The sequence below is a fragment of the Lonchura striata genome, chromosome 2 (assembly GCF_050655825.1).
Source record: "Lonchura striata isolate lonStrDom1 chromosome 2, ASM5065582v1, whole genome shotgun sequence".
NCBI classification, from domain to species: Eukaryota; Metazoa; Chordata; class Aves; order Passeriformes; family Estrildidae; genus Lonchura; species Lonchura striata.
In genome coordinates, this window is record NC_140704.1 from 72,110,573 (window position 1) to 72,126,582 (window position 16,010).

The 16,010-nt window shown below is 34.1% G+C and overlaps 1 protein-coding gene across 8 annotated transcripts in view; it reads left to right on the top strand.

The window, feature by feature from the left end:
- Positions 1-16,010, top strand: part of ATP9B (ATPase phospholipid transporting 9B) — a 156,222-nt gene that overhangs the window by 84,346 nt on the left and 55,866 nt on the right. For all 8 annotated transcript variants that reach the window (XM_085571539.1, XM_085571538.1, XM_085571540.1 and 5 more), the window contains one exon: positions 1,995-2,071. In XM_085571539.1, coding sequence (XP_085427665.1) covers positions 1,995-2,071 — 77 coding nt within the window. The remainder of the gene's footprint in view (positions 1-1,994; positions 2,072-16,010) is intronic.

Below are 16,010 nucleotides of genomic sequence, written 5' to 3' on the forward strand. Positions count from 1 at the left end.
GCTTCCAGAAATCCCAGGTTGGATTCAGTACGTTTTTGGACACCACAACTGTCCGTGGTGCAGCCACTGTGGGACAACAATGAAACTAGCATGGAGTTCCCTGCACCAATGTACTTCAGATCTAAGGAATGTTTAGTTATCATTGATACTGTGCTAATGCCAGAAAGTTTAAAATATAAGATCAACAACTTGTTATAAGCAGCAGTTTAGTTAGTCACATCTAATCAACATTCTGCTCTAAGTTCAGTGGTCAAAATGGAATTTATCTGACTTTCACCTTTGAAACCAACTTTTCAAGGAGCAAAATATGAGCCAAATGAAACAGTTTGTTTTTCTGAGCTGCAGCAGCCAGGTGAAACTTTGCAGAAATGTGGCATCTGGAGTGTAGGGTCTTCCCCAGTTTCTACTGAACTAAATACCTGTGAAGGCAGAGGTTGCTGGAGTGTGTGGGAGGAGACTCCCTACAGCGTATTGTCCAATACATTCTGACAATTGGACAGAGGTCAGGATCGCTCCAAAATAAGAGCCCCAAAGGGATATGTGGACATTGGTTGAAGAAAGTTGAAAGGGTTCAGAAATTATGGATTAGTGACTATTGGAGGAATTTTGGGGTGGCCTGGGCATTGATCAGTGGGTGTGAGCAATGGTACTATGCATCACTTGTTTCACTTGGGTCTTTGGGTTTTTTTTGGGGGGAAGAGGGGGAGTGTTAGGGTTTTCTGGTGTTTGTTTGTTTTTTGGTTTTGGAGTTTTTTTTTCCTCATTACAATATTTATAATCATTAATATCAGAAGTATTACTAGTGTTGTTATGTTTACTTTGTTTCAATCATTAAATCATTCTTATCTCAACCCATGAGTTGTGATGTTTTTTTTTTTTTTTGGATGGGGGCTTGGTTGGTTGGTTTTGTTTTCTTTTTAATTTTTTTTTCCCTTATTCTCACCATCCTGTCATTGGTGCTCTGCAGAGGAAGTGAGTGAACAGCTGCATAAAACTTAGTTGCCTGGGATTAAACCAGGACACATTCTTATTTTTGAGTAAATGCAGACATCTTTAATGCAATCATCTTTCACTATCATCTTTTTTGTCTTCGGGAGTTTCTTCAATTTTTACAACTTGTTACACTAGAAGAGTAGTAGTAGCAGATCTTACATGTGGTTTTAATTGCCAAGGACTAATTAAGTTAATGTCAGACAAACATGTAATGCTTTTACTTTTTTAAGTTTTCTGAGCAGGGAGTTTTATAATAGTTATATTTATTATTTCTTCATATCATAGTGACCAGCAAAAAAATCACATTTTTGGTTGTATTGCCATAAAGCCATTTCAGGTCACTTTATGAAATAATAGAAATAGGGGACTTTTTTTTTTATTTTAGAAAGTGTTATGTGACATATTAATAAAAGAATAAAATTTTGTTTAATGTAAAAATTTCTTTAGTGATGCTGAAGCCAAATTTTCCTACACCATGCTGTAAAAATTGACTAAAAGATAACTTAAACTAAAAGATAATTTTAAAAATTAAAATGTTTATAAGCTAAAGAAGAGAATATTTCTGTATAACATTCTATCAAAGTAATTAATAGGCTGAACCAGATTTTAGATCATTATAGATGGCAGAGATAGCAGGCAAGTGGTGTATGATATGTTTAGCACCACTTTACTCATTTTTTACTCACTGTGCTATTCTAACTTCTGAAAACAGTTGGAAGAAATTTTAAGTTCAAATGCAAGTTTCTCACCAGTTCTACTGGAAGTATTGTTTCCATAAAAAAGAAGGAAAGCATGTTATCATCTCTATGGATGTTTATTGCAGAAGTTAAAATGAATCTTAATTTTACATTCTGAAAATCAACACTTACAGTCTTATACAGAAATATTGGGTTCTTTTAAATACAATTTATTTATTTAAGGAACTGAATTAGTGCAAGTTTTAATTTGGGAACATTTTCTCTCATTTACTTGACACCTCTTGGTTTTTGTTTCTTTTTCAGGAACTGTAATTGGTGTTGTTATTTACACAGGCAAGGAAACACGAAGTGTAATGAACACATCTAATCCAAAAAATAAGGTAAGTTAGTCTTACTCTGAAATTGCCAGATTCTGTTCTCAGAAAACTTAAAAAGAGATGTACCTAAACCCAAAAATCCAGAAGTTTTTACTGTGATGTGTTTCATGTGTGCTGCTGCCTTGAATTTTGGTACAGTCTGCCACAATCTCCTTTTGAAAGTAAAATTATTCTTCCTTTAGCTAGGAGTGTTATAGGTAGTAATGGGGGCATTAGTCTTTGAAGTATCATGTTCATCTTCAGGCCTTTCTAATTCTGTCTCACAGCTAAATATTAATTTTCACTTCTACCAGATTATTTTACTGTACAGTATTTGGCTAAAGGTAGGCAGTAGTTTTAAGGAGTGTTTGTAACAGAATACTAAAGTTTATTTGGGCTACTAGTGGTGGTAGAAAAAGATAACTGATGTTCCAGTCAGTACCCAGAACACTCTTTCAGGGATTTTTGCAAGCAATTAAAACATTTTCAAGAGATTTTTCTGTCAAGGAAATACCAGAGGTTTCAGCGTCTCCCTCTGCACAAGATTCTTTCAGTTCTAAACAAAGCTAATAGCTCTTCACTTAATCAGTAATGTTTCTATGTAAGCTGGGGAGCATTCTCAATTTTAAAGAAATAGAACTTCTGCTGTGGGCTGTACCTTACAACCTAGACCTGTGTTTAGTAAGAAGATAATTATATTAAGAAAGGAAAAAAATTATTGCAAGAGGTTTAGAAAAAAAATCAACTGTGACAGGTTGCCATTTTCACGCCATTCATAATAAGTTGCTCTGAGTCGGAGCATCAAAAGTGAAATGATAATACAAATTGCTTGAAGCATTTATTGCAGTCCCCTGAGTGTATTGATTTGTGTTTCTAATAAAAAGATGCTTTTAAATGTCTCATTGACAGAGACAGGTGATATGTACAATTATGAGGATTAAGATGGCCTTTTATTATTTTAATCTTTGTAACGTGCATTTTAAAATAATAGAGTAAAATGGAACCAGAATGTTTGTGGTGTATGGTTATTTTCTCTTCTACCTGATACAAAGATAAGCCCTTTCCTAACAGAATCTTTCTCTTAAGAATTCTGAGCAACTTCTCACTAATAAATAATTTGCACAGGTGTTTAAAATGAAATTATTTTATGTAGTAAACTGATAGGGAATTATACATGAGTGTAACATGCATTACCTAAACTCAGCAGATTCTGGGGATGTATTTATGCTTTTAGTAAATATTAAGTTTTTTGTATGTGACTATTTCAACAATAGTATTGGCATGGAGATTTTGTCTCTGTGGACTTAACAACCATGTTTTAAGAAGTAACCAACATGTAACATGGCCAGTAAGGACGAATTTGGGAACTGAAAACAGGAAAACACTTACAGCTCTCACAGCTGAGTAAGTGATAAAATGGAGTACTGCACTGTAAAAAATAGTTGTCATCATATTTAATATGTAGTTTTTGCTGTACCTTTATTTGCAGTCTACATCTTACTGTCTCTTTATCTTCTACCATGGGATGAAATTGGTTTGCATACTTCTATATGATAAGACACTTGCTGTCTGTAGGTGATATTTTGTGCTAGCTACCATGCAGAAGGTAGACAAACAGTACTCAGTTAATTATTTCTCTGTGTATTCAGGAGTCCTCTTGTGTTTTCTCAAGCTTGAAAGTAATGGTTACGTGTTGGCTAGGGTATATAGCATTAGGATCCTAAAGGAAGGCAAAAGAGTCTAAAATAGTCTTTGAGAGTAGAAGATTTATTACACTTGAGAGATTAAAGATTTGAACATTTAAAAAAGAAATTAACATACAACTTGCTGAAACAAAATTAAAATTAAATTGACCAATTTTGCTATTGCTGCAAACTTAAGAGGAAATAAGTCTGCAACCTTTTCTGTTTTAGGAAAGAATTGTTTGAAATACTGTTTGAAACTCGTTTTAAATGGCACATTGTCTCTCTCTGCTGTTCTTTGAAGACAAATAAAAATAACATTTTAGAGATTTTCCTATAAAACGTGTTGATACACTCTTGTTGGGAGCATAATTCAATTATGGTGGTGTTTTCTTTCTCTGGGAGAAAGCAAACACTGAGATCTATGATTCCCAAATTACACTGTCAAACTGAAACTCATATGTCCAGAAGTAAGCAAGAATTATGTGGGCCTGGCTCTTTTGTCAGTCCTCTCTTCACTGAAATACAGATAACCGCTACAGTTGTATTTTTTAGCTGGAGAATAACATTACTGCTGTACTTAATATTATAAATTTGTTTTTTCTAATGGTAGATTTTTAATTTGCCTTCTTAACGCTAGATGCTTTTTGAATGACCCAATATTAAAATTTAAAGATGCAGACCTGCTTTATAAACACTCAGCGAAGACTAACACTGATATAAGTTTAGGAAAACTTGCATAAGAAAAATTGTGAAATGTATGTACCTGTTCAAGCATGGGATTTATCTGTATGTTAAACTTAAAAGGATTTATTGTGTTTGCTGAAGTATTTAGTCATTCAAGCAACAATTTTCTTAACTTAAAGTCAACACTTACTTGTTTTATTACAATTGTTAAAATTGTTTCATTGCCTAAGGATGTGAACACAGTCTGAAAAACACAAAGATAGAGAGTGTAGAATTTTCTTAATGGATCAATTCAATATGCTTTTAATTCCAACAATATAAAGAAAAATTATTTCTGGCAAGGTTTAATTTCAGTCTAAAATGATATATGTTCTGTGCTTCAGATAAATGTGGAAGTGGTAACATCAACATTATAGTGTAATGACTCTCTGCATTTTACCTCATTGGCAGTCACATCAGCTTACTCAGGAATGCAGTTCCAGTCTTTAAAGAAAAAAAAAAATCAGATTGAATTGTGCTCCTCACAATGCTGTAATCAGTAATCAATTCTATTTGGATAGATAATCTTAAACCTTGGCTTTCTGGATGAAGTTGGACTTGTCAATGCTAAAGGTCATTTACAGGTGTTAATTAACCAAGAGGGAAATTAACAAAGAAAGGTTATTTATTTATTTTGTCTGGCATTTTGCAGCATTCTCATTTTTATTTAAAGTGCAGAACAGTTTTTTGTTATCTAAATTCAGAGTTGCTTTTGCAGCTTTAGTCTTCATAGAAAGCAAGACTGTTGGTGCAGCCCTTCTGAAAATGTGACTTGTTTCCATCAATGGAAACAGATTTTGGGGGTGAAGTTAAAAAACCACAGTATCCTTGGCAGGAGATACAAATAAATTCAAAGTAATGTATTTTATGTACTAAGATTGAAACATTGAAATTTCTTGGACTTTGCAATATATATACACCCAGAATATGCACACTAATGCATCAAAATTAGTAGAAATTATCTTAAATGGAACTGCTGAGAAATCAGTAGCCTCTCTAAAGGAGCTACAGCATGTAATCTGCCTAGTGTGCTTCAGATTAGTATAAAAATAGTTTTAATGTTGCTAATCCTTACAGGCAGTATTCAAAACACTTTTTCTCCCCCCTTATTTTATAGAATTCTACATCTGCTGTTAAATTTTAACATCAGAAGTAAAACTTCATAGTAACCATTTAATGTTCATCAAAATAGTAGTATTGTTTTACCCTAATTCTTAACTAGCCTGAAAGCTAACTACTCATGTTCTTGATTTTGTTGCTTGTTTGCTGTTTTGATTTGGGTTTTTTAACATAATGAAAATCTCAAAAGGGTGGTTGGTGGTTTTTTTTGGTTTTGTTTTTTGGTTTGTTTTTTTTTTTGTGTGTGTGTGTGTATATGTTGCCCTTTGTTATTTGAAAACAGCCTTGCTATTCTGGTAAACTGAGGCAAAATCACTTTTCTGCTCTCTCTCTCAGTCTCTCATTCTTTCTCTCCTCCCACAAAATTTCTTTCTGGTGTTTTGTGGCCAAATTTACTTCTCTGTGTTTAAAAGGCTTTTATCTATGGTCTTTCTCCATTTTTTATGAGGATGATTTTTGAAAAATATTTGCTAAAAAAATGATACTACTTCCTCTGGTTCTTTGTTTGGAGTGGAACGGAGTGGCTGGAGCAAATTCATGTGGTCACAGAAACTGATGCCACTTCACCAATTTCCCTGTTCAGCATAGTTTTTTCAATATTCAAAATATATGCTTCTTTATCCTTGACACATTTTTTTGAACAGCAATAAATTAGATTGTCCAATATCTTGTCAGTGGCATTAGTAAGCTCTTCTTGTCTCTTCTGCCCCAAAGGCTGACATTTCTAAGTCCAATTTGCATTTCTATTCAGGGCTTCATAAGAGCATTGACTTTATCCTGCTGCTACATTGTTGTGCAAGAGCCCAGTAATTTCTCTTGCATATTTTTTTTTACTAAATTGGTAATTTCATGTTTATAGTTTGTTTGAGAAGAATGGCTTTCTCTGACTGTATGTCTGAAGGGTCAGAGTAAGAGTAGAACAGTAAAAACTGTTAGATGGCTCTTCATGGCAAATATTAAGGATTTATAAGAAAAATGTTTATGCAGCACTTTTTATTGGAGTATACTCCACTGTAGTTAATCCTCCTAAAAACTTCTCTTTGTATTGGATAAAACTGAGAACACTGTCACCTACAGGTAGTATGTAGGTGGCATGCTTAGTTTGCCTTTGACACAGAGCTTCTGTCCAAGGAAGTGCTTAACTACCAGCTCCCCATGAAATATGAGAATCCCTTTCTTGGTGTATGGGAGAATTTGTGGGATCAGGCCACAGGGAAATACATGTCATGTAGTGTTGTTAATGCTTTTCTCTCCATTGGCTGTTCTCTCTGAGCAAAGTAAGGAGAGTAGCACCTTGAAAAGCATAGAGTGTCTTAGCAAGAGGAACGGAACAATGAGGAAGGAGGAAGACAAAAGGTACTTTGCTTTATAAGTTTGGAAAGAAAAGGCTAAATTGCAGAGGAGGCACCTTTATTGTTCTGAAACTAGAATGTAGGAATGTTGAGGCTTGGGAACAGTCAGCAGTGTTTTAGCAAACCAAAGAGAAAATTTGTGTCCTTTACTCTGAGACAGAGAGAACATCTACCTAGTATGATTAACAACATTAACTGAAATAGCAAGAGTGTCAAAAGTGGGAATTTCAATCCTTAGATGATTAGGATGGAAAAAGCAATCCAAATAAAGGAGCTGAGGTTTTCCATTTTCTTTGATATGTAGAAAACTGAAAGAATGCTAGATTTATACCATGACTTTTAGACAATAAGAAAACAGTAAGACTGGAAGTCTTGATTGACTTCCTTGAGTGTCTATGTAGACAAAAATCGCTTAATGCAGTCTGTTGTGAAGGGGGGTTTTGTACACTCATATATTTTATTTACAGCATGCTGCTTCTTTTCAGAGACTTGTTGGGTCACTTTTATTCCCTTTAGCAGTGCTGATCAAGTAGTGGTGTATATATTTTTATTTTCTTCTTTATATTGTTCTCCTCAAAAGAAATTAAATTGTAGTACTACAAATGGGAAACTTGAGGCACAAGAGATAAAAAGGGTGGGGTGGGATGAAAGCAGAAGAGCCACAAAAGAAACAGGAACTGAGAATGGTCAGTTTAAGGTATGCAACTTCATTTTTCATCCAACCTGGTTGAATGTTTTACAGTACTCTTAGATTTCAAAATCTACTATTTTTGGATTTGTGTACACATGATGCGTATGGGTTTGTGTGTACATGATGTCTGTAGTCTTAAAATTGACCCTCATGTATTTTCTTTGGCATCTTAAAAAAAATTAGATCATCACTTGCTTATCTACTTTGCTGTTATATCCCCAAGCTGGAGAAGTTGTTCCATGATATGGCCAGCTATCAATTTACAAGTTAAAGTTACAGAATAACCTATGCCCTAACCTCTTATTTGTTCTGAAACCAACAATTAAACATATAATGAAATTGATATACCAAGGCATGTGATAGGTCTTTTCTGGCTGCATGTAAGCTGTGTGGTACACTGTGTTGCTGTGTTGTGCCTGAGGCACTCAGCCTGAATGCTACTCAAGGACCATGCTGAAGAGGTTATCTGTGCTGTATTATGGTACTGCTGCTTGGGACATGGATGTTGAATCACTGTCCTTTTTCAATTGGTGCCGCTTTCTGTTTGCAATCCTACTGCAAGGCAAAGGCAGCAATATAAAGTTTAGTTCTAAACAAAATCATTGCTATACAACAACATACAGAACAATCAAGGGAATGGCTCTTGGGTAGTGAGAGAAAATTCTCATTGTACTCTGGGTAAATTTCTGAGTTTACTGTGTATTCGTGCCAAACTCTCCAACTGGTTTTGCAAAGCCACATAATTTATTCACAGCTGTAAAATTCCTAAAGTGTTAAATTTATTCCCTATTACAAGGCTGTAGAAGGATAAAAATTGATATGTACCAGAATGTTAATGACTGGCCAGAAGCCATTCTAACCTGGAGTCCTTAATTCTTGTGATTCTCATCAAGAATGTTGTTTGATGTTCTGTGATCTCTGAACTCCCATTTCAGAGTTTCTCATTAAAAAGTTGCTAGGATTTTGTTATCTTAGTATTTTTAGAACATGTGTAGGTTAGAATTTGTGCGAGTAGTTCAATGTCATTTCACACTGGTGTTTAAGGAAGTGTGGAGTATACCATGGTGGAGTATACCATTGGAATGATAGAATATACCATTTCCGAAGTACTCTGTTAATCTATTAAAATGGATTAGCCTCACAAAATAGTTGGAATAATTCTTAAAATGAATCAAGTTATGGAATAACAACAGCCTGCTATTCAAAAGAAATTACATGTATTTTACCTGGGGCAATCTAAGCTAAAATTAATGATTTATGGTAAAATAAAGAAATAATTTGAAATGTTGTCATTCTACAGGAGACAGTGGAAAAGGGAGATTGCCTGCACATTTGACTTGTGTGGAATATCCCAGTAAGCTCTCAAAGAGGCAGACTCTGATGGCTATTTCCTCTCAGCTGCTGCCTCCACTGCTGCTAATCCGCTGAGGGAGTTTGCTTTTGCCTTTACATTGCTCCTTATGGCTTTGTTGCAATTCAGAATTTAATCATGCCCTTGGCAAAATGCAGCTGCTGGGAGATGAGAGGGTAGGGGCAAAGGGCCTCTCAGAGGGCATTTGAAACCTCATCCCATGGCTTAGAACTGCACCACTTTCAGAAGGCTCTACCTGCAAGGCCTTGCTAGCTGTGAGTGAGCCAAAGTGGTGGCAACTAAAATACTGATGTTGTGGAAGGAGGCTGCTGTGCATTTTCCTTCATTAGGCTTATGTTCTGTACACAGAGTGTTTGTTAATAAGAACAATGTACCACAGTCAGCACTTTTATTTTTTAAAAATTTATTGTGTGTATTTTGTTGGAAATTTGGAACCTTATTTTTGGAATTATTTTTTCCTTAGTTAAGATCCATGTAAACACATTTCTTTGATGTGTAGCTCCAAAACCTTGATGCTGCAACTGTGTAGAAAGTCAGGTTTGCCTAAGGTCCTTATGAACGCTAGTTGTTATATAATGTCTTTTGCATAATTTGCATTATTTCTGCAATTGTTTTCATATTTTTCTGAATAAGATTTATTTTTTTTCCAATGGAAAGAAACTCAATAAAAAAGAATAGAGATATTAGTTTTAGTGATGGGAAGTTGAAAGTATATTTATTATATTTTACAATTATTGTGAAGGAGGGATGTCCCAGATGTCAGAAACTAGGACATTTAAGACCTGCAGAGCATTCTTAGAATAGATGCTCATCCAATTTTCAAAACTTCTATTTGGATGCTTACAAGCATTATTGTTTACTGTTATTATTGGATAGCCTTCTCTTTGTGTAGAGCAAGTATAAAGAAACATCTTTTGAGGTTTTCATTTATGTGGCTCAATAATTCATGCAGCTCATGCATTTTTCTAATTACTGGAGGCTTAGAAATCATCATGATTCACGTGACTTGAAATGTTAGTCTACAGTGACGGATATCTAGAGGGAAAGTTCGCTCCATATCAGGACATAGTATTTGTTTTGGTGTAGACTGAATATAATGATCATGACTATGACAATTTACTGAATTCTGTTTGACACTTGAAGTAACAAGCTTGTCATATTCTTAACAAATACAATCTTTGCCCTTCTTTTTTACCTCAGTTCAGAGAGCAAGCCTGTGGATACATTGAGCATTAAAATCAGCACTCCAGCTTGTACCAGATGAAAATAATGTGGTTTAGATTGTGGAATAATTTGTAAAGAGTGGGTTGCTCTTCATATCCTTAAGCTCATTTCCTTCCCAACGTATCTTTTGGAATGTATCCCAAAAAACTATTTATACAAAACAGCATTCAGTTTCATTTCTTTTATGATTTGGAGACCTTGTGGAATCTTTTCTTAATCTCATAGTCTCCAAGGAATCCACTCAAATGTTTTGTTTTATAAAAGTAAAGATAGATGACTTATGACTCAGCTCAAGAAAGAAAATAAGATCCTTACTGATGCCCACTGGGTTTGAGGGGATATGCTTTTTTTTTTTTTTTGGTTTTTTTTTTTTGTTCTGCCTATCACATAGAGCTCTTTTTCTAGTCTAAGTTTGACAGTGTTTGGACAGTTGTTTATTTTGTGTTTTTTGAAAGAACTGTTAAAAAACTTTTTGATTAATTTTGTTGTGACTCCCTACTGTATGTATGGTCTCTGGAAGAGATTCAGCCAGCACCAGTCCTCTGCTTTGTATTCAATATATCTTTCTTCTGACTAGCTTCCCCCTTGCCTTGTTCTGCTTCTCCACCCTGTTATTCTGGTCTAATACTTTTACTAGTTCTCCCTTTCTCCCTCCCTCCCACTACACATCTTACACATACTTGTTTTTTCTCTGACAAGGTAGTACATTTGTGAAGAAGAAAGTTTAAGTCTTTGATCAGATGAAATTATCAAATAATCTGTCATAAATTGTCTACATTGAAAAATGCTGTCTTGGTTACTTTGCACTCATTTTGCAATGATAAAAAATCATGATCGTGGTACATCTCTTCAGCTCTTACCTGCTTCTTTCCATGGGCTCCTTCCTCCTTAGCCTATCCAATCCTGTCACCTTCCTTTTAAAGTTACTTTCATCACAACTCATGTGTCTTTAATCTGGTCTGCTATCGAGTTGTTAGCTTCAGCTGCATGGTTGATGTTTTAACAGTTTTATGCACAGGAAGATATTCCCCATAAGCAGCTGAGTAGCCATTTCATTGATGTTCTCTAAACATATTTTTGGAATTCCCAAAGGTTCTCTGGCTATATGTCCACCTCTTATTCTCACTTTTGGGTTTTTGTTTCAGCTATTACTGTGTCATTACTTTCTCCTTTGCGCTCAAATCAATTTGTCTTTCCTTGACTCCTTGACATAGTTTATGCAGTACTTAGTGCAGGGCTTTGCTCCATCTAAGGGGTTCTCACTCTCAATTTGCAGCTAAAAAAATTTGAAGCAAATTTGTGTGTGTTTATAAATTTGGAGGTTATGGAAATTAATTTTTGCAAATGAGATACACCTAATTGTGTTTGAGCTGTGAAACAGTACTTTTGAGGGCACTGGCAGAAGTGTGGAGTGGTATCCATTAAAGTGTTGCATTACATGTATGAATCTTCCCCTCACCTTTTTTTCCTCTTGCATTGAAGCATGTATTCAGTCAGTATGTTACTCTTGCACGGAAGAAAAAGTGTGTTTATGTAATCCTTCCTTTGGGACACAGGTTTGAATTGTTTAGCAGATACATTAGCTGATGCTCCTACTAGTTTTGTAATGACTCTCCCCTTTGTGAAGTTAAGATATGGTCTGTATGCACTGTTTTATTTTTAAATGGATTTAATTCTGTAAACACTAGGTGAGCTTTCCGTGCCTTGCATAGTATTTTATATTCTATTTTGACCTTCCAATTTTCTTTGAGAACCTGAATAATTTTTTTTCTAAGTACTGAAGTGTTTTATAGCTGTACTGCACAACAGTTTCCTTGTGGAAGGTCTGCTAGCTTCCAATGACCCTTAGCTACCATCTGGTACAAATTCAAAGTGCTTCTGTCATCTGCTGCTAATTGCTGTCACCTGCATATTGCAGTCACTGAGCAACTTGGAGTGCAGTAAAGCAGGAGGCATACTGCTTTGTATAGCTGCAATCTATCCGTAATACACATGATTTCTTTATTAATATTAATTTAATAATAAAAGAAGTACATGCCTCATGAAATTGTATGAATTAATATAAATGGCATTTCATGTTTATTTTAGTAACTTTCAGGTTTTAATCTGACATTCAAAAATGTGTGTAGATTTGTATTATAAATATATTTATTATTTCAGTATTCTTCAGCCTGTTTACTGTGTAGAGATTGTTCAAACTGAATCTTACAGAAGAGTTCTTTAATCTTTTTTGTAAGCTGATAAGCTTTAGTCAGGGCACTAGCCTACAGCACCATATTATATTAATGTATTTTACTTGTAATTTAGAGAACAAGAAGAATATCCTGATCTGAAGGCTAAACTGTCCCCTGTGGCACTTGCACAGCTGATAATCGTGAACTAGAAAGATGTGTATATCAAATAGTTTACAAAATGAAGCCAGCTGTGTTTCCCTACATACTGTGGCTTCCTGACATGCATCATTAAACCTTATTAGCTACTTCCTTTTACAAAGATTCTTGTAGTCTTGAACATTGCATATTAACATTTTCTGCCCCTCCAACTGGAAATTATTTGCTTTATTGTAGAGTGTCAACTCGCTCTAGCTTCTGATATGCGCTCTAATTGGTACTTTGGAGTATAATCATAGTGAAAAACCACTCAGTGCATTTCTTTATTTGGAAAATTAATACAGACCTTTTCACTTCATCTGTCAATCTGTGCAACTTTTCACACAATTCCCAACTGTTGGGATTGCTTGCAAAACATTAAGTATGAAGTGGTTCATAAAATGTCTCTAAGAATATAAACACAAAAAGAAAAAGTTGATTTTTATGGTAAGATTCTGTTGTTGTTACTTGCTTAATAGAAATAAAGCTACTTTAGCTGATAAATGTAATGATGTAAGAAGCCTCAAAAATGTGTTGATATTATAAAGTTAATTTTTGTTGTTCAGATGAGGCTTTGTTTAATAAAACTACCATACTGCATACACACACCACTTAATTGCTTAATTCTGATAATGAAATTCAGCTCTTAAACCTTAGGAAAGCAGAATTTTTGAAATATTAATCATGGGTAAAAACAGATTTGGATTTAAGTACAAAATATGTATTATGTATATGCATTTGTACATATTTACAGCTCTTCTGTATATCTGTCCAGAAGGTCAATTAAATACTTCTGATCTCTCTCTACAACATTTTGGAAAATATTATTCCAGAACCATATTTGTTTGTATGATCCCAAGAATAATTTCAAAGCAACACATTCTGTTAATAGTCTTGAAACATATTTTGTGTTTATTTTAGGACAGGAGGCACTAGTAACACAGACATTATATAGATTATGAATAACATGTAACTGTATAAAGAAAAAAAACTAAGAACCATCCTAAAAACCTTTCTGTTGATATTCCTCATCTAAAAAGTTTAATATTTGTTTCAGAAGGACAGTTTTATTTGTAAAAACACCAGTGCATTAAAATTGAGCTAGAAATTCTAGAGCTCAGGTCATAATTTCTACTACATATTTGAGTCTGAAAATTGATGTTTTTACATAATATTAGTAAGAAGTTGTACATCAAATCTTATCTAGAACTCTTCAGTTGGAAGATCTGTTTTTTCTGTGCCTTAAATGGTTGTGAACATTTGCTCTGGATTTATTTTGGGTGTTTCTACTCAGACTTGAAGAAGGCTCAATCCCCTTTCTTGGGCATTTTTGTGTATATCCAGACATTTAATTATTCTTCTAGGAGACTACTGCTGATTTTCCACTGTATGGAGCAACTGTCAAGCTCCTGTTCAATTTTGAAGTAAAAATAAAAACAAGTTTTTCTTTCAATATGTATCTCAGGCTTTTTGAAACATTTCTTCTCAGTTTGCAGACTAACAGGATTTTATACACGGGAATAGCTAGGGCAGAGTCAAAAGTTTGATGCAGTCAAAATGCTCGTTCTCATTTCCTTTCTCACATGTTTTCCCATTTATTATTGAATATTATTATATGTAAATATACATTCATATTCCTTATTAATATGATTCAGATTTAAAGCTTCAAAACAAACTTTCAGGTGCTTTGTTTTGTGTGGCTGTTCATTTTTTTTAACCTGATTTCCTGTGCAAAAATACCTGGATGGTTGTGTTTGTATCTGGACCTGTGCTGAGACAGGTTTAATGATGGATATGGAGTATACACAGAAGAGGAGGAGGGAGGTTGTAGAAATGTTCCACCAATTAATGAAACACTGCATACTGCCAATTTTAATTGTTTATTCAATAATTTTTATTAATTCTTTTGCATTTATTGGCTAATCCATCTTCTGAAAGTGTCCTCAGTCACTTTAATAATCTGTGTGTTGTATCTACTGTATTACTTCATTTACATTTCCATGAAGAAAGGTTGCAGCTCTGATTTCCATCTACTTTGTGGCATAAGCACCAATTTAATATATCAGTGTTTCTCATTGAAGTTTTTTCCCAACTTTCATTAACTTTTAAAATAACAAGGTGTAATAAAACAAAATGTATGTAATTTACCTAGAAAGAAATTTTAAAAATGCACCTCTGAATTTAACCTTGAGTAAAATGGAAGGAAAACATATCCTTTTAACTGTCTTTATGCTTACTTTCAGTTTGCGATAAAATGCAATTGTGAAATTTTAAAATAAGTTTAGACTTTCTGGGCTCTTGGCTTCATTTATTTAATTATATTCTTAATGGAAAAATTGACATGTGTTTTGATAACCTTAGCTCTGACCTCTCTTACCCCAGCCCTGTGTGAGATTAAACTCATTACAAAATGTAATAATCTCTGCTAATAGTTTAATCTAGACAGTCTATGAGGTGATGAGTTACTAACACCTTATTTTGAATGTGGAGTAAGGAAATGTTGGATTTCTGTAGGTATACATTTTCCAGTATTCAATTCAAAGATGTCTTTGAAAAAGCTGTAAGGTTCTCATATCATTTAGGAAATATTATTAAACATACTGTGTCATATGTAAAACCCACAGATTCAATCCGTACTATGTAAATACTACATTTGTGCAGTTTTCTATTAGAAAAAGTTATTTAGACCAGTCAGCCGCTTGGTCTGAAGTGCAGCTATATTACTATTCCCAAAATATATGCACATGAAATAGCTAGCTGTTGTTGTCAATTTGTTAGGTCCCTTTTGTAATTGTTTTTTCATGAAGAAATTTGTACCTGTTACTGCACTATTTATTTTTTTACATGTATCTCAAATTTTTGCATTTATTTATTTTTATATATGCAAATTTTACACAATACTGGTTTTGGAACCAGTTTTCCCTGTCCTAATTTTGCAGTTACTTTGGTACTGCTAATTATCTTAATCTGTGAGAGAGTAAATCATGCTTTTTTAACCTATTCAGATTTGAAAAAATGCCATCTCCATTAAGTGTGTTTTAATAATAGTGCATAGTGTGTAAAGCTGCTTATTCTGTACTCTGAGCCTTGAAAGACCTGATTACATGACAGTACCCACAGAAAAGTCTTGAGTTGAAGCTGATGATGACCAAGCTTAAAGAAGATAAGACAAGCACATATAAAAGGTACATATGAAATATGAATCTGAAGATGTAAAAGGTACACATGAAATATAATCTGAAGATAAAAATTAGTGTAAAAATCAAGCACCTTTAAATCCTGCTCTTCCCCCGCCCCTGAGATTTCCATGTCTTAGCAATATTGATCAGTTATAAGGAGGATTTCAAGTGCTTAGAAACTCTAAGTACCTATATTTTTTAAAATTGAAAAGAAACCCCGATGAATTAGAGTTTCACTCCGTGAAGGTT